We start from the raw sequence: 25,251 nt of genomic DNA, 5'->3' as shown, positions 1-25,251 counted from the left end.
GGATGTATATTAGGTGTGGTGTCTCTTTAAACCCCGCATCCCTAAAATTGTTCGATTTCTTCCTTGTCTACTGTGTAATTGAGACCATTTTCCTTTCTGCTCCAGCGTTTCTGTTTGTTAAAGAAAGAATACATGGAGGCTTTTGAAAGCATTTTCAAAGAGCAGTATGAGACTATTCACCGCCTGGAAACGAACAAACTGAGAAATGTCGCAAAGATGTTTGCCCATCTCCTCTACACAGACTCTATTCCTTGGAGTGTAAGTGACTATATGGCTTTGCTGGTTTTAAATTGTCTTTTCAATGGCCCGCTGTCTAAGCGCTAGAGCTTTCAGCTTTATTTCACGATTAAATTCGTTCCTTGTACATTTGTGCACGTGGAAGCCTTTTGTTCTGTGCCACATATTATAATGTTCCTGTTCACTGGCCAGGATCTGTTCTATGTAGAAAGATCAATTATAAGTCTGTCCTGTGGCTAGCTTTCAAGAGGAGCTTTATAAGAGGACATTACAGGTATTGTTTGCTACTGAAGCCCATTGTCCTGCCCAGAAGGCCACATTAAACTCTAAATTCACAGGATTGCCATCATCCTAAACTGCCTATTTTGTACTGTGTTGTATCTACAAGCGAAATCTTCCATGGTGGAGACAGTCGCACATTACCTTTTTCTATTACAGTCGAATTTTCAGTGTATTATTCATAATGAACATGACAATGCTCTTAAGACTTCACAAAGGTAAGAAAAACAAGTTCAGCTCTAGATTGGCCCCGCCATCTCCCAAGGCTTCTGTTAAAGCGATTTTTCCATCAAGGCAAGTTATCCTTTATCTATAGGGTCTAACCACTCAGCCCTCAATGGATCAGAATGGGGGATTTATCTTCCCTTTTTTGAGTAGAGCGGTGGTCTCCCCCATAGAAATGAATGGAGTGGTTTGTACTGCTCCATTCAAAATGGGGAACAAAAAAATTCCCTCTTTTTTCCAATCTGTGCGGGGCTGAGCAGTTGGACCTCCCAGTGGGGTAAACCAGGCTATCTTTCTAAATAGAGATGAGCGAGTAGTACTCGATCGAGTAGGTATTCGATCGAATACTATCGTATTCGAAATACTTGTACTCGATCGAGTACCACTCGCTGTTCGAATGTAAAAGTTCGATGCAGAACCAGCATTGATTGGCCGAATGCTATACAGTCGGCCAATCAACGCTGGTTCTTCTCCTACCTTTAGAAGTCTTCTCCGTGCAGCTTCCCCGCGGCGTCTTCCGGCTCTTCATTCACTCTGCCAGGCATCGGGCCTGGGCAGAGCCGACTGCGCATGTCCGCTTGTAGTGTGGGCATGCGCAGTCGGCTCTGACCAGGCCCGATGCCTGGAAGAGTGAATTCAGAGCCGGAAGATGCTGCGGGGACGCTGCAAGGAGAAGACTTCTCGGAGGATCCAGCCCGACCCTCACTCGTGGACTTGGTAAGTATAATTAGATCGAACGTTGCCTACCCCTGAAACGAGCATTTTTTCCCCATAGACTATAATAGGATTCGATATTCGATTCGAGTAGTCGAATATTGAGGGGCTACTGGAAACGAATATCGAACCTCGAACATTTTACTGTTCGCTCATCTCTACTTCTAAAGTCTCAAGCGCATTGTCTTGTTCACTTTCCCAAAAGAGCAAACCCCTTTAAAGTGTAACTAAATTTTCCCACAACTTTTGACCATCTGGCAGCATTGGTGTCATTAATACAATTTGTGATGCACTTTATTAACAATTTAGTTACATAGTTAGTATTGTTGAAAAAAGACTTGTGTGTCAAGTTCAACCAAGGGATAAGAAATGGCACGACTAAAGGAACGGGTGAAGGGAATTCGCATTCTACAGGGTGGGCCATAAGTATGGATACACTCAGATAAAATGGAAGGGGTTGCTGATATCACCTTACCGTTTGTGGCATATTAGTACATGGGAAGGGGGAAGCATTTGAGACCGGGTGACACCCATGGCGGCCATCTGCAAAGCCGCCATTTTTGGATTCAACTTAACTTTTTTCAATGGAAAGGGGGTCATATGACACATTGAACACATGGAGAATTGCACAAGAAAAACAAGGGTGTGCTCGTTTTTAACATAGTTTTATTCCTTATTGAGTTATTGACACGTATGGATACATAGCCGTACTTATGACCCACATTGGCAACTACTTATTGTGTTATTGCAATAAGCAGTTGCTGATTATTTTTACTCACCTGTCCTATCCATCCTCCGCTGCCTCCTTTAAGTGGCGCTACACTTATGTCACAACACTGAAGAAGCGTCAGCTACGGCGCCCCCTGGAAGCAGTGGAGGGCACCAGCACTTGAGCGTGCACAGGTGAGAAAACATTATCGTCCGGTACTCTGTTTAGGAGTGAGTTTAAAAAAAATAAAATAAAAAAGGGTCATATATAGTGGAGGGGGTATAAAAAGGGGGCCATAAACTGTGGGGGGCCATAAATAGGGGTCAGACTGTGTTAGGGGGTGACTCCAATTATCCCTATCGCTTTAGACAAAAAAGTGTTCAACTGACTCTTAGTGTTTGACCATTTTTATCTGTTTTGTTTTTTTTCTTTTTGCTGCTATTTGACACTTCATTAATATTTAATTATTTGACGTTACCTTTTTCTGAGCCAGAAATACATCACTGATAAATGCATCAAGACGATAGATATTTTCTCCTTTCTTAGTAAGTTTTTGCTGTTTACCTGAAAGATATCAAGTACAATATTCCAGGATACGTGACACGTGTCTGATCAGTAAGGGGTTACAGCGGCCAGCTTCTCTGCCAGCGATCAGACGTATCGCCTAGCTTGAAAAAAATACAAAAATAGTTACCATTTACTTTTCTATTTCGGTGAAGATTTGTTGTATTATTGTTAGGCTGCTTTTCAACCATCTTTTTCTTTCATTGGGTTATGCTCGCCCTCCAAGTTTATTTTGGACCTTTTGTATTGCAGGTGCTCGAGTGCATAAATCTTAGCGAAGAAACTACGACATCCTCTAGTAGAATATTTGTAAAAATATTCTTCCAGGAACTTTGTGAATATATGGGGCTACCAAAGCTCAACGCCCGACTAAAGGATGTGTAAGTGTTTCTAATTCTCTCACCTGCATTAGTACATTGTTTTTTATAGGGTCTTAGTATCTCCTAGCATTCCAGATTCAATGTGAACATGTAATCCATACCAAGTCTTTAGGCCTTCCCTTGAAACATTAGCTTACAGGAGTCCTGTGTTTTAAAGGGGTTGTCTGAGATTAGTAAAAAGAAAACCGTAATGGGCATGTTCAGTTTCAGCATGTGGATCCTATCATACTAGAGGTAGACACTTACAATTAAAGGGGTTGTCCAGCCAGATAAAGTGACCCCTAGCCACCGGATTGGTGGAAAAGCCCCCATGGATCTCAAGAGCTGGGTTGTTTTGTACTCTGCTATCTCTGGCAGTCCTCGTTCAATTGAATGGTGCGACATGCGCTGTGTGACCAGCTGCTCCATTCATAGTTTTGGTGCAAAACAGCTCATTTCCCGACTATAGGAAACCCACTGGTCAGGAAGTTTCCCCAAGTTACTAGTTAGGTGATATTTACTTCTGGCCAGATCAGATCTTATACCTAGTGCTTGTATTTTTTTGTCTTGCTATGAAGTGTGTTTATACAGATACAGTTTTTTGGCGGGGTTTTTGAATCACTTATTGTTCATTGTTTGGCTTTTATTTTTCCAGGACCCTCCAACCTTTCTTTGAAGGATTACTGCCTATGGACAATCCAAAAAATACTCGCTTTGCTATCAACTTTTTCACCTCCATTGGGCTTGGAGGATTAACGTAAGTACATTTCTGAATTCCTTATCTAAATATATAAGTGACAACCTGTTTTATTCTTTTAATAAATCTTATCTTACTTCACCTGGAAACGCAGGGATGAACTACGTGAGCATCTGAAGAATGCACCAAAAATGATCATGACCCAGAAGCAGAACGTGGAGTCATCAGACTCGTCCTCTTCAGAATCCTCATCCTCCTCTTCTGAATCTTCCTCCGAGTCTAGCAGCGACTCCAGCTCTAGTGATAGCGAATCGTCCAGCTCCAGCAGTGATTCAGGTGCTTACCTTTTTGTTTTTAAGTAACATGGGCACGATTATGTTCAGGTTGCTTTCACACCTGCGCCCGGGTCTCTGCTTTCGGGTTTCTGTCTTCTGCCGAGAGAAGCTGGTCAGGAGACGGAAACCCGGCGGTCAGTTTTCAAACCCATTTAGTTGAATGGGTTTGCAGAGTGACTGGCCGTGAGCGTCTTGTGCTCTCCGCGGCAAAACTGTTTTTTTTTTTTTTTTTTTTTTTAACTTGACACAAAGTCCTGCATGTACGATTTTGTGTCCAGTTAGAAAACAACAGCTTCGCTGCGGAGAGGCAGAAGGCGCACATGGGCGGTCACTTTGCAAACCCATTCAAGTGAATGGATTTGAAAACTGACCGCCGGGTTTCCGTCTCCTGTCCAGTTTCTCTGGACCCAAAAGTGGAGACCGGCCGTAGGTGTGAACCCGCCCTCACTTACAAGTGACAGCGGTTGAGTTTGTTGAAGAGCTGTTACTTACAATTATCTTACAGGTTTTATACTGTGTACAAGGTGATCTTGTCTAAAGAAAGTGGAAAGATACATTTGAGCAGACAGATCAATAGACAAGGATAGCTTGAAGTGTTGTGCCAAAAATGTAATTCATTTAGAAGTGTTGTCCCAAGTGAACGACTCCCTGACACTGTGGTCTCCTAGGCCTCTGGACCTAGCTTTGTTAACTTAGATGGTTCCACTGTAATAACTACATTTCTTCTGCAGGGGCTGCTACGAGATAGATGTTTTACTCCTCGCAATTTACTTGTGATATCTTTGGATAGTGGTTTCTGCAGCCAGGCTGCCCTTTAGGTAGGGGTTGTCCTGTTGGGACAATCTTTTTAATTCAGTTCTGCAAAACTGAACATGTAACTGTACCTGCAGGCATAACCATATGAAGCAGAATCTGTGCTGATTTCTAAAAAGCTTTGCGCACAAGTATCCAGTATAACTAGCTTTGTATCAAGTTAAATCCCAGTTCTTGTTAGTCTTATGAGACTAGTAGGTGGGCTTTCACCCATTGAAACCCCTTTGCGGCATCTACCAATTTAGCTGTCAATCACTAAGTGAGAGTGTCCTTTTGGCTCATGCCATATGTCAAAACGAAACAGGGATTTAAAGGTAATGTAGAAGTCTTCAAGCAAACTTGGTTTACACTTTTGAAATGTGCACTTTTTTTTTAGTTGAAGACCTTGTATCAGACAGTAGAGATGAGAGAACACTGTTCGGATCAGCCGATCCGAACAGCACGCACCCATAGAAATGAATGGAAGCACCTGTGACGCTGACTTTGCCGGCGGCCGGCCGGCGTCACAGGTGCTTCCATTCATTTCTATGGGTGCGTGCTGTTCAGATCGGCTGATCCAAACAGTGTTCGCTCATCTCTATCAGACAGCAGTCTTCAATGTTCTTGAGCTGCAGGATAATCCCACCCTCTAGACAGCTTTCTCCTAATATATTGTAACCAGAAGTAGGTGGTCATATCAGATACTAGGGGGCCCCCAGCTCATGAATATTAAGGATGCCTTCTTCACAGTGTGATGCGAGTGCCGCAACTAATTCAGTATACGTTTCACAAAAAGAATTTTAGACTCTGATAACAGACAAATCTGGAATCGTAATGTCTGTCACTACCGTGTGCCGTCCGCTGGGGTGGTGACAGACTCCCTTTCAAATAATGTTCTCTTTAATACACTGCAGTGCTTCACAGTAGTCATGTAAACAGTCCAGTAAACATGCTTTAATAGAATTGAGAGGGACCAGAAAGTAGGGACCACTCTAGGCTCATTACAACAGGAAGGACAAGGGTAGGCTTTATTTATAAACCACACCATGCCAGTCAACTTTGGTTTTGGTTATTTCCATATTGGCAATCCTGATTGGATGGTGTACAGTTGGTGACATATTGTGATGCAGGATGGCAGGGATGAAAAATAATTGAAATTATCAATGTGAGCAAGTTCACGACGATTAATTGAGCTGACTTTCGGTTATTTCACAATTCATTTCCCAGGGTATTAGTGAGGTATCGCTTTTTTGTGCTAGAGAACCCCTTTAACAGTGACCACACATTTTGGTAAATCTCACTGTAAATAAGCTAGGAGTTTGTGACTAACTAGTTATGTCCTTGTCTCAAACCTGTGACACTTCTGTGGGGTTTTCTTTTTTAGCTGTAATGTGCCAGGAGAAAACAAAGGTCTTGTTTAGAGATGAGTGAATACTATTCGAAACGGCAGTTTCGAATAGCACGCCTCCATAGGAATGAATGGACGCAGTTGGCACACAGGGGGTTAAGCGGCCGGCTCCGGCTGTGTGCCGACTGCGTCCATTCATTCCTATGGCAGTGTGCTATTCCAAACTGCCGTTTCGAATAGTATTCACTCATCTCTACTCTTGTTGCTAAATATGGGTCATAGGGGGACGTATTTACCTCGAGTATAGGCTACTAGCTTCCAGAGTCAAGCGCTAGTTTCTCTTACCAAACTATACCCATCTACAGACTCTGAACTAAACTAGTTTTAGCATAGGGAAGTAGTAGGGCTTACAGTGATTATGACCTAAATCAAGATTAAACGGGCATTTTACCTTGATTACAATTAATATCGATTATTTAAAATATTAAGCATGTATAGGGTGAACTTCGCAAGAGTCGTCTTGAGATTGGTTCAGCAATTTTGTTTGGACTGAACTGAAACTGCTATATCCTGTGGGGTCCTGTCAGACATAAAACATAAAAAAAAAAAAAGTGTTACTCACCTCTCCTAGGCTTTTGCACAGCTCTCTGGTCTTACAGTTTTCTGACTGATGTCAAAGATCGCTGAGGCCTGTGATTGGGCCACAGCGGTCATGTGGCATCGTGACACTGCATGGTCCATATGACGTCAGTCAAAAGACCAGAATAGAAGAGGGAGCCGCGTGAGAGCCAAGGAGAGGTGAGTACCATTCTTTGTTTTCTCACCTCCCCTGGTCCTCTGCTTATTATATTGTGGGATCTGAACAGACACAGAGTATAACAGCAGCAGTTTCGGTTTGGCTCAAACAAAACTGAAAGTGGAACTACTTGAATATTATAATAACCAACCCCTAATTTCATATGCATAAGGTTCAGTGTGGCTCCTGTCAACTCAATCATGTCACTTTGTCTCTTTAGAAATCCTAGTGAAGTAAGTCCCGGGGTTTGTAGCTTGCCTTATCCATTACTGCTGACACCTTTTTGTAGGCCAGAAATTATCGCACCAGAGTCTGACGAGTTTAGTGTTTTATCTGCCACGCCAGTGTCCTTTACAGTCTCGATTTCATGCCGAAGGCAAAGTGTAATAAAGTGACTTGTCTTGTCTTGGGTGCTCTATCTCAAACACTATACTGTACGTGTTCTAAAGTTACCTGGTCACGATCCTGGATCTAAATGAGAAGTAACGTTACTGGAGCCTGCGGTATTATGTGCACAAGTAGACGGGAAGGAAGAATTCTGAGGTGGCATTGTGGGGGAGTATCTGTGAATTGGCAGATTATGATCTGACAGCCGGCTAATTGCTGTCAATAATTTACAGCCACTAACCAAGGACAGGTACGGCCGCCCATCAGTCATGTCACTTCCAGATTCTGCACATGGCTGCTACAGTATACATCCCTATATCACCTGCACACACATCAGACGGCTGTACAGAGAAGTGATAGAGAGATGTGTGTATGTGTATATACACTCACCGGCCACTTTATTAGGTACACCATGCTAGTAACGGGTTGGACCCCCTTTTGCCTTCAGAACTGCCTCAATTCTTCGTGGCATAGATTCAACAAGGTGCTGGAAGCATTCCTCAGAGATTTTGGTCCATATTGACATGATGGCATCACACAGTTGCCGCAGATTTGTCGGCTGCACATCCATGATGCGAATCTCCCGTTCCACCACATCCCAAAGATGCTCTATTGGATTGAGATCTGGTGACTGTGGAGGCCATTGGAGTACAGTGAACTCATTGTCATGTTCAAGAAACCAGTCTGAGATGATTCCAGCTTTATGACATGGCGCATTATCCTGCTGAAAGTAGCCATCAGATGTTGGGTACATTGTGGTCATAAAGGGATGGACATGGTCAGCAACAATACTCAGGTAGGCTTTGGCGTTGCAACGATGCTCAATTGGTACCAAGGGGCCCAAAGAGTGCCAAGAAAATATTCCCCACACCATGACACCACCACCACCAGCCTGAACCGTTGATACAAGGCAGGATGGATCCATTCTTTCATGTTGTTGACGCCAAATTCTGACCCTACCATCCGAATGTCGCAGCAGAAATCGAGACTCATCAGACCAGGCAACGTTTTTCCAATCTTCAATTGTCCAATTTCGATGAGCTTGTGCAAATTGTAGCCTCAGTTTCCTGTTCTTAGCTGAAAGGAGTGGCACCCGGTGTGGTCTTCTGCTGCTGTAGCCCATCTGCCTCAAAGTTCGACGTACTGTGCGTTCAGAGATGCTCTTCTGGCTACCTTGGTTGTAACGGGTGGCTATTTGAGTCACTGTTGCCTTTCTATCAGCTCGAACCAGACTGGCCATTCTCCTCTGACCTCTGGCATCAACAACGCATTTCCGCCCACAGAACTGCCGCTCACTGGATGTTTTTTCTTTTTCGGACCATTCTCTGTAAACCCTAGAGATGGTTGTGCGTGAAAATCCCAGTAGATCAGCAGTTTCTGAAATACTCAGACCAGCCCTTCTGGCACCAACAACCATGCCACGTTCAAAGGCACTCAAATCACCTTTCTTCCCCATACTGATGCTCGGTTTGAACTGCAGGAGATTGTCTTGACCATGTCTACATGCCTAAATGCACTGAGTTGCCGCCATGTGATTGGCTGATTAGAAATTAAGTGTTAACGAGCAGTTGGACAGGTGTACCTAATAAAGTGGCCGGTGAGTGTGTGTGTGTGTGTGTGTATATATATATATATATATATATATATATATATATATATATATATATAATGTGTGTGTGTGTATATGTAACATAACATATAAAGTCATTAATGTTAGCAGAATGAGAGATGCAGATGGAGACCCCTCCCGTCTGTATCCGTTCCCATTGCATATAATGTACAGAACATGTCGGACACTTTTTCTTCCACCATTTTTGACACGCATGACTTTTTCTTTCATAAGAAGTAGTGACAGAATAAAGCTTGCATCATGGAGGTTAATGCAGACGGACACCAGATAGAGGGGGCTCTAAAAAACTGCAATGAGTACCTAAAAGTGATAAATATTAGAGTGGAGCGAATAGTATTGGAAACTCTAGTTTTGAATACCTCGCTCCATAGGAATGAATGGAAGCAGCCAGTGCTTAACCCCTTGGTGTTCTGCCGCTTCCATTCATTCCTATGGGAGCGAGATATTCGAAACTAGAGTTATCTCTACTAAATATTACCCAGAAATCTTCTACTTTACAATGTTTTTGTACACCATTTTTGCAATCTCCACTATCAAAATTCTATTAATGCTGAACACCCTTCTGTGTGTATCAGCCACTATTCCCATCATTTGTGAAAAACACATATATCTTATCTTTGTCCTTGGTAGCCTCCTTGGCATTTTTAAGTGACGTATGTTTCTTGCTACAGTGTTGCACAGATCCTTGTGCTTCCTAAGAAGATCGGCCACGTAAACAGGGATACTTTAGTCATCCCTTTTGTCAAATATTTCAAGTTTAGAATCTGTTTCCAAAAAGGCGCAAAATAAATACATAGGAGTTAATTTAGGAAAGCAAGCTTTTCCACATGCCTTCCTCACCTCCTTCCACACCTCAACCATTAACCCTGGGAAAGGAGTTTTCCTAAGGCTGCTACAATATTAATAATACAATGATGACTGTTTCCAGTAGCAATCAGAAAAATTGGAAATACAGCACTTGGTTATACACAGTCCAGTCACTTTAATGTGACCACCTGTCAAAATCCAGAATAACCACCTTTGGCAGAGTGGACCGATGCGAGACGTGCAGGAAGAGAGGGGATATTGTGATGATGATCACTGGGATATTGAGGCATGCTGACTCCAGTGTCGTGGCCAGCTGCGCTAGGTTACGCGGTTGAGCATCCAAGGCGCGAACAACCCGATGGAGGTGGTCCCACAGATTCTCGATTGGGTTCAAGTCTGGAGAATTTGCTAGCCAAGGGAGTACAGTAAAATCATCCTGGTGCTCCTCGAATCACACACGTAGACTGCGAGCTTTGACACGTCGCATTGTCCTGCTGGTAGATGCATCATCCTGAAGAAAAACAATTCACATGTAGGGGTGAACATGGTCTGCAAAGATAGATGCATACTTGTGTTGATCCTTCGTGCCTCCCACAATGATGAGTGCACCCAGATGGCTGATGACACGTGCCTTCTGCGATTGGTTATTTAACATTGACGTCAAAAGTAGGCGGTGGTCACATTAATATGTCTGGACTGTGTAATACATGATATAAATGTAGTCCAATGCAAGGTCAGTAGTGTAATGATATGCCTGATATGCTAATTTATAAATAAATTGCCTTGTGTTTTATCTCCCCCATGCAATGTGCACCAAAGCCCCTCTGACACTATCAAGTGTCAGCAGTTTCACCATTGTGATCTTGTGTATCCTCTCACAAGACCATGCTCTGTTCACACCGCAATCTGCACCGGGGGCGTTGAGCAGTTGAACAGGCAGTCAACCAATATCAGTACAGAGAATATTCTCATGACGCAATATTAATATCTAAAATAAACTGTATAATTTCCTGTGTAAATTATAAAAACATATATTTGTAATATTCTCACGGTAAAGGGAACCTCCTGAGATTTCCTTTCATGATTATAGATGAAACAAAAAGAAGGCGCAGTTAGAAGACATGAAGACATAGTCATTAGGTTTGCCAGACCAATACAATATCTATACAATAGGTAAAGCAGATTTATGGTTCAGAACTTTAAATTAAAAAAAAAACAAAAAAAAAAACGGACAACACACTTTACATGAAATTCACGGGCTTCACTTGGTTTAAAGGGATTATGCAGCAGGGAAAACGTTTTGTAAAAGAAGTGGATTGAAACATATAAGAAGCAATATTCACCAATCCGCCAACTTTCCCATTCTTATGATCACAAGATCCCTGCTGGGTTTTACTTACCAGCTCTATCTCCATTGCTAGGAAACACCCACTGGAGCCAATCAAAGGGCCCAGCGGTGACTCTCCTCGGCCTGTGATTGGCTGAGCTGGTGTTTTCTACCGTTTCCTTAGTGTTGAATGGAATCAGGGACCGGAGCGGTCCGGATTGATGGGGTATCTCTAACATTACTTCGCTGGCTACCTGTCCACAAAATAACTTAGTATGAGACCCCGCTATAACTAGATATGACAGTGCTCTAGGAAGCCATCTTTATAACCAGCTTGCGTTCAGTGGTTCGATATATGGAACGCAGAGATTACATTTGCATCTGGCCCTTGTACTTGCTAGAGACTGTTAGGCTAAGTTCGCACAGCGGATTTTGGTCCTGAATTTTGCGCGGATTCTGTGTCAAATTCTGGATTAAAATACTGCCTCTCTTCAATGGGAGCCGGGCATTTCGTTTTTCCACAAGCAGGTTTGTTCCGCTCGCACAAAAAAGAAGCGGCGCGCCCTATCTTCTGCGGCATGTCACTCCCACCGGACTAGGCCCATTCATTTGGGCCTAATCCGGAGCGGAATTCCGTGACTGTATGCCGGTGCACTGTATGCCATTTTTTGGTCTGCAACCTGAGGCGGCCTCTGCGCCAAATTCCGGACCAAAACATTCTCGTGTGAACTTAGCCTTAAAGTAACCTAAGCGTAGTTTTTGCATTGAACTGCCGAACATCAAGCCACGCACCTTTTGGCATTGATTGTGCCTTTTTCTGTTCGTATTCCTTTAAGAAGGTGTTCCTTCATTACCTGCATGCCTTCTCCATTCTTTAGATTTTCAGAATATAGTTGGAAACTCCGGCTTGTCTTTAAATCACAAAAATGAAGATAAGATGAACAATTTCCCTTAAGTAGCGTTGTTTATTTCTGCCGCTCTGACTTATCTATTAGGTCCATGCCGCGATAACTTTCCCCGGAGTTCAGTCTCAGCTCATTAAGCTCGGTGAAATAATTAGTTTCTCATGTAATGTTCTTGTAGGAAATGTGCGCATTAAATTAAAATATGGCATCTTCTGAACATCTCTCTCCGCACATCTGTACATTGTGCGCTACCTGAGCGTGCACACATATCCCAGTGAGGTTTTCTCGCTTCCTTTTTTATCCTCTACACTTTTTGACACCAATTTTTTTTGTAGTTGAGGATTCCTGTTTATAAGACTGTTCAAAAACCTCCCTGTCTAGACAAGTTATCAACGCGTTGGCTCAACCAGCTGTCACATTTAAGAAATCTTTCAAGCAGTGTTTAAATCCAGATCCAGGAATGTACTTTTTATTCCCCCTTATTTTGCTGTCACTGATGCGACATTTGGGGTACCTGAAGCACTTGGCTTATATCTGAATTAGGATACATTCACTCCATAGGGTGAATCGGAGGAGAAAAATACCCCACCCATCCAATATATGAGTCTACTGAGGGATCCATGATCTCGGCCCAAGATAAGACTTCTGTTTTTTTGGGGATTTTTTTTTCAAGATCATTCGCACAGACCAATAAACTTTTAATGGGTCCTTTTATACAACCATTGTTTTATGTGGCCATTAAAACAGCCAGCACATGGCCAAGGAACCCAGTAATGTGATTGAGCCCTTAGAGACGGATTTAGATTCAGTTATAGGTGCCAGCAAAATACTGCTGGTTTTTTTTTTTCCTCCTGGTAAATTGACAGTATGATCAACTTTTGACAGATATAAAGTCACGGGGTCTATCGGGCAACGCTGGTGTCCGTCATTGGACACATCCATCACGGCTTGTATTCTGCTTCTCTGCTCCTGTGACAGAACAGAACATATAATTTATAGCATTGATGTGAATAAAACTAAATATTAGGCAACGCTCTGACATTATCATGCAGCAGAATGTTCTATGTATGCAGGTGGTGTTTCAGGCCTAAAAGCTGCTGTCGGTGGAAGGTAGGATAAAAGGATCAGCCACCAAAAAAAACAAAAAAGAAACACCTTTTCACGTGTCTCAGCTGGATCTTGTTGATGAATCCTTTATCATAGAAAGTGACAGATCATGTTGAGACATTTAAACCATTAAAAGGGTCACCTACGTTACTTTTTACAATCCTTTTTTTTTGTTAGAAGCATCCTCCAAGAATTAATGGATCCCAGTTACTCCCAATACAGCAATCCACTGTAATCTGCAGAGAAAATCCAGTAGCCAGTGTGCAATTTGCTTGTAGCACCCCCACAGGTTAAATGAAGTATTACATTGAAATCAGTGTGCATGGACATGATGGGTCCTCCAGTTAGGGTTACATTCCTTGTAGATGCTGCCCCCTCTGGCTAACTGATTTATGTCTCATACAAAGGACCCATCAAGTAACCCAAAATGCTATGTCCAGCTGTGGACATCATTCTATGAGCCAGCGTAGAGACCAGGTGTATCCATGCAGTACAACTTTCTACAACACAGGTCTTTGGAATGGGAATTGGGTTTGTCAGCCATTTATGAAGGACTCTGAGTCAATGGTTTGGCCTACTGACTCCACACTCCTGCGTGAATCGAATCCATAATACACCCTGGGAGGTATGAAAGGGGACTTCTTACAACTTTCACCAACTGTTATCTTTCAGTAGGTGCCATTCCACTGATTCCTACATTGCAATTTGTTTTTCTCTAGCCCCACCATTCCTGATCAATCAGTATTGTTAATGTAAAGTACAATTATGCTCTTCTATTGGCCGGTGGGCGGTCTTAGGCTGGAAAACAGGAACTGTCCACATGAGTGTGCTAAAACTAACAGCATTGATTGCTTGAGAATAGTGGAGGCTAGAGAAAAAATGCCAACTGCGTTGTATTAGTGGAGTGGCACCAATTGAAGGATGCACAAAGTTGGGGATGGTGGTGAGAGGTCTTCTTTAAGGGGAACATAGGGTTTAAAAAATAAAGTATGGCTTTAACATAATATATTTACCTGATCCCTGCTGGTCTCTACTTTCTGATCCCCTCTCATGACGCTAGAAATGTCTATACAGTCTCAGTGTCTGAGGTTGATCACCACTCAGTACGCAGGAAATACCTGCTCGGTCTATCACGGGACTAAGGCTGCATTCACACTGAGTAACGCTGGCGTTTTTTGTGCTTATTTTTGCACATAGGGCCGCGTTAACGCCGGGCAACGCCACCGCAAAATAGCGCGGCGTATACGCAGTGTTACCCGGCGTTAACGCCGCGCTATGTGTAAAAATAAGCACATAAAACGCCAGCGTTACTCAGTGTGAATGCAGCCTAAGATGGGATTAGGAAGTAGAGACCAGTGGGGACCTGGTAGCAAGAAATCGGCAAGGTGCGTAATTTTATCTAAGACATTCTGCCCTTTGCTCGAAACGTTTATACCGCCAGACATCCACTGTAATCTATTCCTCCCATGTGTCATGTGAACCATATTGTCTATATGCTTGGAATATATATAATAGAGTTGCCGCTGTATACACTTTTCCATCAGTGTGTGCTAAAGATATTGCAGCATACAACTGCCAGTAAGAGCCCTGGTAATTTTGGAAAGTGCTTCCTCGGTGTAATTCATAGATCACCATGGCTTTTATACAGATTGTTTAGAGAGCAGATGATAAAACAGCATGAACTTCTGTATTTAGGAGATCTTGCTGATCTGAGATTAATTTGATTTATAACCTCAGTGCGGTGGTAGACACAAGGCTCCTTAATGATAATATACTGCAGGGGTATGTGGCCAGGGCGGGGGCGCGGGCCCAATGGCTGCATTGTTAAAAACACCATCATCCAGATAGCTGCTTGCCATGGATGACAATAGTTTAACGTTGAAGAAAACATTATCATATTGAATATTCACTATCTTCACATCCGCACGTCCCTCCCCCCCCCCCCCCCCTCTATAAATATTTATCTCCATTGGATCCTGAATTCTTGTTGGTCTGAAAATCCATATCTCACTTTAGATCTGATGGCAGCTTTACAGCATAATGACAAATATCTGGAATATTGCTCCACGGCGGTCATTTTTTTTGTAAATAACATGACAGCCATACATCTTAACTGTAGAAACGGGAATAATGGAATATACTGATCTATAGCCTTACTGGGAGAGCGACATAGACACTAGTGCATATGTATAAGGTTTGGTAAATTGTGAGTCCCATTGGGGACAGAGACTAAGGCGAGTGATGAATGTGTTAGCAACAGTCCGTGATGGAAAAATAATAAAATGGGTGTGATCGGTGCTGATGTTACAGGCCCGTACTTGGAGCTTTCTGATCTCTTGTCTGTATGGCATCACTTATTGAGTAGAAATCTGAGGTTATGGTATTTCTGATACTGTTTAAAGGGATTTTGTCACATTCCATTTGGTTTTTGGTCAGAGAGCAGTATATTATAGAGGAGCTGAGTAGATGGACAAGTCTCATGAGCTTTGGAGACCAATGGGTGAGTCTACTCAGTGATTGACAGGCTTTCCTATATGCGATTACATATAGACATACCAGTCAATCACTCAACGTTTGGACGTCCCCCCCCCCCCCCTTCATTCCGTGTTTTTCAGGCAGAAACCCGGCAGACCCCATTATAGTGTATGGGGTCCACAGATATCCACTTTTTAAGCGTATTGGGTTTCCTTCCAAGGTGACCCAAAGAACAGCAACCCGAGGTGTGACCTTCGTGTAAGTAGGATTGGCCACTAAATTCCTAAGACCACACAGCGTAGGGGCTTAAAGGGGCATTTCCACTTCAAATATGTATACTCTACTAGCTGGTACCCGTGACTTCGTCTGCAGTGATTGTAGAAGTGGGTATATACAGGCGCGGGTAAGGTTTTCGTACTGTGTATAAGGTATGGGATATGAAATGTAACTTTGTATCTTGCTGTTGATGTAATTCTGAGAATACGTGAGACTTTTGTGTTGAATGTAATTTGTATTTCAGCTGCTATACGGTGTTGTTATAAACTGTACATAGTGACTTTGGGACAGAGGTATTACAAGTGAATATACTTTGATATACGACATTGTATGATTTGTTATTTTCCGCCAGTACATGTATGTTTTGGGCACAGGATACTCTTGAGCAAGCAACATAAATTCTGGCCCTGTGCATGACAGTTTAGTAACTCCATGTGCCTCTTATTAATAGCAATTAACCCCATCATGTCCCTCACATTAACCCTTGTGTAAGAGTTACTGATATGTGAGAGACTTGGAGGTAATAATTATCTTCATTATTGAGGTCTTTTATTAGTACCTCCATATGTCTCACATATTAGTAACCTTTATATGAGTCACACAGGGGTTAATATGAGGGACATGATGGGGTTTATTCCTATTAATGTGAGGCACACAGGGGTTAATATGAGGGACATGATGGAGTTTATTCCTATTAATGTGAGGCACATGGAGTTACTAACACTAAACTAATAACACCAAATGCCTGACATTAATGAGAATAGTAATCCTATGTACCTGTGTGTTTTTCAGTTTCACTTTGCCAGCAGCTTCCTCTCCTCCTCGGGGAACGTTTGCAGGGTGCAGACGGCAGGAGCAATCACTGTAGCAGGCACAGACCTGAGCGATTAAGCTCCACCCCCTAGGTTTCCTGCACCCCTCTCAAAGGGGAGTGTCCTTATGCCTCAGCTCTAGCAGAGCACTGAAGGGACCTCGGACTTCATTTAAAGGGGTTGTCCCATCACAAGGATCCTATCTATACTGCTTGTTAATGTGGATGTAAGACTTTTCCTAAATACACTGCTTCAGCAAAACTGCTTTGTTTGTCCACTATCTTAGTTTATTCAATTTTTTGTGGCCACAGCCCTGACTTATCTGCTCCTGAGTCAAGTGATGTATCTGCCTGCTCTCAGGGGGGAGGGAGGAGGGGCTAAGTGCAGGGAGCGAGCCTGTGTATCTAGCTAATCCTGTGTCTACACCATGTGACCTAGGTCCTGCACTCAGATAGAGGAGCTGCTTTCATTTCTTCTGTTCCCCCAGTTATCAGGCTAGCTAATTCAATTGTGTTCATTATGGCAGAGACAGGCAGTGTCTGTATGTAACACAGAATGGAGCTGCTGCTGCTTGTACTTCATAGTCCAATGTGGGTGGGCGGAGCTACACTCAAATTTGGGGGCGGGGCTAAACGGAAGGTTGCCTGTGAAACCCCGCCCACCAAATGATGCAAGAAACCAGGAAGAAAGAAGATTTTAAAAGAGTAAAGACTGCTGAGTATGTGAGGTGGGAATACCCCTTTAACTCTTGCAGGTCCTGTGCTGCTGGTGTGCCAGTGAAATATGGCAGGAGTGCCACTCTTGGCACGTGTGCCAGGGGTTGCTGACCTCTGCTGTAGAGGGTAATATGAATTTTGTGGCTTGCTATGGTCCAAAGTGTGAGAGATTGCAGAGATAGTGATGTGAGTTTGGGTTTTGTGGGGGTCCTGGGAAAAACATATGTGCGCTATTGTGACGAAAAGTAGCCTATTGCGCAATCGAGTGTAGTGACTATGTTTGTGGAAAATTTCAGCCAAATCGGTCGAGCGGGTTTTGCGTGATAAGATAAGATAAGATAATCCTTTAATAGTCCCACCTTGGGGAAATTTCAGCGTGTTACAGCAGCATAGTAATACAGATACAGGATAATACAGAGTAATATGTTACAGACGTAGACACAGATAAGCTGAGAAGAGAAGATATACTAGGAGTCCATGGCAGCTAAAGAAAAACAGAAGAGAAAGAGGAAGACCTCATGGTCATCCTCATAATCATTAGTTCTCTGTGCGGAGAGCTCTTCGTTTGGTCTGATGTAGATTATACAGCCTGGTCGCGGTTGGAAGGAAGGACCTGCGATAGCGCTCCTTCTCACACTTGGGGTGAAGCAGACGGTCGCTTACAGTGCTGCCAAGTCCCATCAGGGTCCCATACATGGGGTGGGATTTGTTCTCCCGCATGGAGGTCACCACAGACAGTATCCTTCTGTCACCCACCACCTGTACTGGGTCCAAGGGGCTCCCCAGGACAGAGCTGGCCCTCCTGATCAGCCTGTCAAGTCTATTTCTGTCCCTGGTTGATATACTGCTTCCCCAGCAGGCCACACCGAAAAAGATGGCTGAGGCAACCACAGAGTTGAAGAAGGCCCTAAGAAGTGTCCCCCGGACTCCGAAGGCCCTCAGCCTCCTGAGCAGGTAGAGTCTGCTGTGGCCCTTTCTGTGCAGCGCCTCCAGGTGATCAGCCCAGTCTAGTTTATTATTGAGGAGCACGCCCAGGTACTTATAGGTCCTGACTATCTCAATACATGTTCCTTGGATCTCCACCGGGGTCGGAGCACCTCTCCGTTTACTAAAGTCCACCACCATCTCCTTGGTCTTCCCAGCATTACTCCTGAGTTGGTTCTGCTGGCACCATTCAACAAAATCCCGGTTTAAGTCTCTGTATTCCCTATCATCGCCATCAGTGATAAGGCCGACTATAGCAGAGTCATCGGAGTACTTCTGTAAGTAACAGCTGGATGAGTTGTGCCTGAAGTCAGCAGTGTACAGTGTGAAGAGGAATGGGGCAAGAACTGTACCTTGAGGTGCCCCCGTACTACAGATCACAGTGTCAGACACACAGTCCTGGGCTCTCACATACTGAGGGCGGTTTGTCAGGTAGTCTAGGATCCAGTTAGACAGGTGATGGTCCACACCACCAAGGTCCAGCTTCTCCCTCAGTAGCCCTGGCTGAATGGTGTTGAACGCACTGGAGAAATCAAAGAACATTATTCTCACAGTGTTCCCAGGTTTCTCCAGGTGAGAGAGAGCTCTGAGAGGAAGGTGGATGATGGCATCATCTACCCCAATGCCTGGCCGGTAGGCAAACTGGAGGGGGTCCAGAGCGGAGCTCACTAGGGGGCGTAGGTGTGTCAGGACCAGTCTCTCTAGGACCTTCATCAGGTGGGATGTCAGTGCTACAGGTCGGTAGTCATTGTAGCCCATCGGGTTGGGTTTCTTTGGGACTGGTACCACGCAAGATGTTTTCCACAGTTGAGGTACCACCCCCAGCTTCAGATTGAGGAACAAACATCCAAACACACAAACCCACAAACATCCAAACTCACAAACTTTCACCTTTATAATATTAATAGGATCCATAGGCAATGGCAGAAAATAAGGCAGATGTCTGATGGACCCAGTTATAGACAATGAGGTCCCTTTGGATCCATTCGCCCCCGTCATTAAATGGACCGCTTATCCATTTTGTGGTCCTCTGAGAAGGAGAACGAAATATCCTGACGCCGATATTGAATGTAGTATAAATGTAGACTAGACTATCTATAGCTATGGCAGATTTATCATCCAGCAGCAGAGATATATCTGGCAAATTTTCGGACCGTCTGTCTGAGTTTACACTGTCTATTAATAATTCTGGGCTACTTTGTTCTTCCGCACGGCATGGAGTGGCAAGTTACAGATTTCTATAGACTGATTTATACACCATTTGTACTCTTTCAAAGAGTTGTTTGACATAAGGGAAATCTTATGGTTGGATATTGTGTCAGGTAGATGACTAGCCTCAAACCTATGTGTACATCATACAAAAAGTTACATTGCTGACATGATGCAGTTTTTTTTTTTTTTTTTTTTTTTTTGCATTTGCAGCTTTCAGATTTTTGCTGTAAATACGTGAAACTGCTTGTGATTGTATATGAGACAGCCCTGCACGATGTAGCCACTGGTGCACAGCAATGTGCTGACTGTGCAGAATTATATGACCCTTTATGGAGGATCTGGAGGCTACGCTGTGCCACATTACACACTGAATTAGCCATTAAGATTGTCTAGAAAGCTCTTGCTGTTTAAGTATATGGTTTCAGGCATTTTCGTGTATGTATTGTTAATGAGTAAAAAACATTGTAGCTGTCATTTTTACCCATGGAGTCATGCCCTGAGCCAGCAAAAGTCCCTTCCTGTGTTAATAGAGAATCGGTACAATTTATAATTTGGCCCTCTGGTGAGTGACCCTATTGTCAATGCAGTTGGTCTTATATTTATGTATTTGGCTTACTTACATAGCGCCATCGTATTCTGCAGCACTTTACAAAGTGGCCTCAACGCTGTCCCAAGCAGGGATCACAATGTAAATTTCCTAAATACAGGAAATTCATTAGCTGGCATATACAGAAAATACTTGTGCAAGGTTAGGATTGCACGACGGAAAAGGAAGAGAAATTATTCGTTATTTTCCACCCCTGTGTTCAGGCGCGGGATTGTCTTGACACAATGCCAATGTTACTGCATTGGTATTCCGTTGCGGCTTTCCTCTGCTGATTAGGCCCGGATTAATGGGCCTAACCAGCAGGGACTCCCGAATCCCGGATGATCGAGCAGGACGCTGATTTTTTTTTAATTTTTTTTCCCCACATCCAACTGCAATCTCTGCTTCCAATTGAAACAATGAGAGGGACATTCGGAGCAGAATCTGCTGTGGTTTCAGGGGCTGAATCCACCCCCAAATCCACGGCAGATTCCTATGTGTGAACATACTCTTAGGGAACCACTCTTTGATGCATAGACACACGGGCTAACCATTGGGTAAAAGTCATGGAAACCAGGTCTATGGAGTCACAATCTGATTTTATGCTATTTTATATGGCATACTATTTTTTTTTTTTATATATATATATTTATTTATTTTATTATACAGTTATAAATATTCTATAATCAACTAGATGATGTATAGTTTATTGCATATTTTACTTTTATAGGAAGTCCGTCTCTAGCTTTTTAAAATGGACATTTCATCTCCTGGGGCACATGCGGTGTAATACACCACTAGAAAGCCGATAGTGTCTATGGACGAGTACTATCAGTAGGGGAGGGGGCGTTCGTCACCACTCAGCCTCATCGCTGGGCGGTAAGGAGCGCCCCCCTCTCACTGTACAGCGCAATAGACGCTACTATGAGGAAAGGCGTTCCTGACTGGCTGTCAGAAACACTCTTCTGACAGTGAAGAGCTACGGTACCGGCACCGATAGCTCTTCCCCAGGGGCACAGAACAGGAAAGCTGAATTCTGCACACTGTTGGCTTTCCAGTGGTGTATTACACGGCATGTACCCCAGGAGATGAAACGTCCTCTTTAATGAATTAGAGCTTTACTGCGTCTTGACTGGTCAGCCATTTGTGAAGGAGCTGGAGTTAGTGGTTTGTCTTACCGACTCCATAACCGATAGAAACCCATCCACTTCTGTATCATTTCATTTGGTTATGTGTGAATGTTGTCTTTCTGAGTGTGTTCACATTGGAGCCTTATTTTTGGAGCTTCTTTAATGAACTTTGGTTAGGTTTCCATAATTACTAGTTGCCATTTTCTGACTAGATAGTACACGTGGACCCTTTGACTGCTTGGCTAAGGCAGTCTGGCATTTCCTTGCTTGCTAATATTATCTACGGTTTTCTATCTGTATAGACTCTTCAAGGAGAAGAAAAAAGACCTCCAAAAAGGGTAGAGATAAAGAAAAGTCCTCAAGAAAGGAAAAACGTAAAGAAGTAACCAAGAAGTCAAGCTCCAGGAAAGAAGATTCTGAAGAAAGGCGAAGCGAAAAGAAACGTCACAAAGAAAGACACGAAGAGAGACAATCCAGCAGACCAGACAAGAACTCCAAACACTCTTCACATTCTAGAAGCTCCCGGAGATGATCCATTCTACTGCGCTTATACGGATTTTTTTTCTTTTTTTCACCTCTTGTAACATAAGATTGTGTAAGGAAGGGGGTTGGGGGTAACTTTTAAGAAGCGGTTATCCAGCGTTTTTCCCTTTCTTGTTCTCTCTTTATGGTTGTAGAGGCACCTGCCCAAGAAGTCTCTTCTCAGCTGGTGACTCTTGGAGCAGACCTTTTTCTATCATTAATGGACAGTAAAGCCAAATAAAAGCTGTATTTTAGCAGCTGTGACATGAAATCTGAGCTGCTGATTTTGAACCTTATTTTTCATGTCTATTAAAAAGTGGTCTTTTATAATAACTGGATTATTATTAGTATTTATTTAATTTTTTAACTTCATGTTACTATACAATGTTCCCTCAAATCATTGTTAATTGGTTTTAGGATGACCATAGTAACTGGAAACTGTATCTCTACATAAAACTGTTAATTGGTTTCAAAGCAAAAATGTCAGAAAAAAAAGAAGGTTAAAGAAAGTATACTAAGTTACTAATACAAATTATGACAATTCTTCCCCTTGTTCGCATCTGCGTTTGTATTCCATTCGGGGGAGTCCGCATGGGGACCCCTCGAATGGAATACCAAACGCATTTGCAAGCGCTGTGCTGCGAAAGCACACAGACCCCATAGACTATAATGGGGTCCGTGTGCTTGCTGTGTGCTGCCCACATGAATTATGCAGACAGGAAAGAAGATTGTGAAGTACTTTCCTGTCCACCTGTTCCCTTCGGAGATCTGGCGGTAAGCACACTGACCCCATTAAAGTCTATGGGGATCCGTCAGAAGGCCTCCATATCCCGCTGGATGAGGGAGGCCATAAGGACGGAGTTACTAAAACTAAAGTAATAACCCCAAATGCCTGACATTAATAAGAATAGTTAGTAACACAAGCAGGTACCTGATGTTGTTTTTCCTTTCACTTTGCTCAGCAGAGCTTCCTCTCCTCCTCAGGGCTGCAAATTGCAGGTGCTCCTCACATGTAGCAGCAGGTCCAGGGAGCCCTTATCCTGTACAGTGAGAGGCTCACCTCTGATTGGTGGAGGGAGAGAAGGGGGCGTGTCCTATACTTCAGCTTTAGCAGATCACTAAAGGGACGCTCTCTAATTGAATGCATGAAGGTTGCAGGCTGGCTGCTGTGCCAGCAAAATATGCCTCGCATGCCAGTCTTGGCATTCGTGCCAGGGGTTGCCGACCCCTGTGGTAGACCATAAAGATTGCAAATGTCCAGCAGATCTGGACTGAACCCAGTCACCCCAGAAAGTGTCCTGTGATCTGTGAAAGGTTTGGTTGTGGTTTTGTGTGGGTTTGTAGTGTTGGTGGAATATTGGTAAACTGCTCACTATTATTTAAAGTTCCCAGACTTGAGACTTTTTACAATTTTTTTTTTTTTTTACATTATGATTTTTATTAAATGAATGAATTGAACACAGGAATGACAAGGCAAGGGGGGCCAGGAAGGAAGGGGAGGGGGGAGAACAAGAAATGACAAAGGATCAGGGAAGGAACGCCGGGGGAGGGGGGGTTCTTTTTTTAGGTTTTCCTTTTTTGTTTTCTTTTTCCCTTTTTTCTTTTTTTCTTTTGGCTTTGACCAGAAGTTTCGCCTTCCTCAGCCCGTCCTCTCTTTCCAGATGTTGTTGGAAGATCTGCAAAATGACACAGATTCACAATGAGTATATACATATATACTGTAATATACTATGATACACTACGTATAAGAGCAAAGCATATAGATTTCTCACACAGAGTATTTACTACTTACCGGGGCCTCCAGCGGACTCCTGGGCCTGCAGCTCGGCCTCCATCTCCATCAGCTGTCTTCTAATATTTTCTCGTTGTTCTAAAACAAACAAAAAGAATCTTTAATTACAACATTTCACTAAATCTCGCACATGAAAATCTATTCTAGAAATTCTAACCAGTGTTCAGGAGGCCGAGTATTATCTATTTATACTGAAAAGTGAGAGTTGCTCATCCTAAGTTTCTGATAGCAGACTATAATGATGACTTACCCTCATATCGCCTTCTCCTCCTCCTTCTTTCCTGTTCGGCACGGTTAATTATGGCCTCGTTCACAACTTCGTTCACCACGATATTATAATCTACAAAGTGATAAGATATGATAACAAATATTACAACAGTTCTGATCATTGATGGAGCGACTGTCATGTAAGTTATTATCACTAGATGATTTATAAGTCATTATATCATGTACTATATTTCACATTTCCAAACACTCTGGACCTGTTGTAGTCAATGGGATCTGTTCTGTTTGGATGTCTTTGAAAAAGGATCAGTCACATTTTCATGGTTTTTATTGTATACAGTGGCATAACTACCGCCATAGCAGCAGAGGCAGCTGCCACAGGGCCCGGGACATTAGGGGCCCGGTGACAGCCGCTACCGCTGCTATCATTACACTCGGGGGTCTTTTCGGACCCCCGAGTATAATGATCAGCGTTGGGGGGGGGGGGGGGCGAACTTGGCTATTGCCCAGGGCCCCAGTACTTGCAGGGGCCCCCTGTTGGTGGAATACTTTCCCTAATTAATATAGGGAAAGTATATGTCTGAAGCTGCAGCAATGGCTGACACCCAGGAGCTGATGCAGGAGCTGCAGGTCTGGCTCAACTCAGCACTCTCAGGACACTTTCTTCCCCCCCTCCCTTTCTCTGGCTGTCCTCTGCCCACCAATGAGAGGGCTGAGGAGAGCCCAGGAGGCGGGGTGTACCCCTGCCGAGCTCCGTCCTGCACACAAGAGAAGGAGCAGAAGAAGCTCCAGGAAAGTGAAACAAAAAAAAGAATACACAGGACATACTGGGGTTACTATGCTTATTAATATCAGGCATTTGGGGTGATTAGTTTTGTTTTAGTAACTCCATGTGCCTCATATTAATAGCATTTAACCCCATCATGTCCCTCACATTAACCCCTGTGTGCCTCACCAAAACAGTTACTAATATGTGAGACATATGGGGGTAATAATAATGAAGATACTTTATTATTACCTCCATGTCTCTCACATATCAGTAACTCTTATGTGAGGTACACAAGGGTTAATGTGAGGGACATGATGGGGTTAACTGCTATTAATATGAGGCACATGGAGTTACTAAATTGTAATGCACATGACCAGACTTTTTCCACAATCCACAATTGTCCTGGTATAGTGGTCAGTGGGTGACGTGACAGTATTTAGTCCTGTAGGGGCCACTGAGGGACATAATACTGTGTGCAGGGGCCACTATGGGACATAATAGTGTGTGCAGGGGCCACTGAGGGACATAATACTG

At 43.4% G+C, this 25,251-nt stretch overlaps 1 protein-coding gene across 1 annotated transcript in view; it reads left to right on the top strand.

Moving 5' to 3' along the window:
- CWC22 (CWC22 spliceosome associated protein) overlaps positions 1–22,247 on the top strand; it is a 66,742-nt gene extending 44,495 nt beyond the window's left edge. The window contains exons 15-19 of the mRNA XM_075286071.1: positions 106–258; positions 2,981–3,108; positions 3,743–3,844; positions 3,939–4,120; positions 21,712–22,247. Coding sequence (XP_075142172.1) covers positions 106–258; positions 2,981–3,108; positions 3,743–3,844; positions 3,939–4,120; positions 21,712–21,941 — 795 coding nt within the window. The 3' untranslated portion in view covers positions 21,942–22,247. The remainder of the gene's footprint in view (positions 1–105; positions 259–2,980; positions 3,109–3,742; positions 3,845–3,938; positions 4,121–21,711) is intronic.
- The last annotated feature ends 3,004 nt before the right edge of the window (positions 22,248–25,251 follow it).

Source organism: Leptodactylus fuscus, chromosome 8 (assembly GCF_031893055.1).
Source record: "Leptodactylus fuscus isolate aLepFus1 chromosome 8, aLepFus1.hap2, whole genome shotgun sequence".
Taxonomy (NCBI): Eukaryota; Metazoa; Chordata; class Amphibia; order Anura; family Leptodactylidae; genus Leptodactylus; species Leptodactylus fuscus.
The sequence above is the reverse complement of the archived record's forward strand: the minus strand, read 5'-3'. Positions and strand labels throughout refer to the sequence as shown.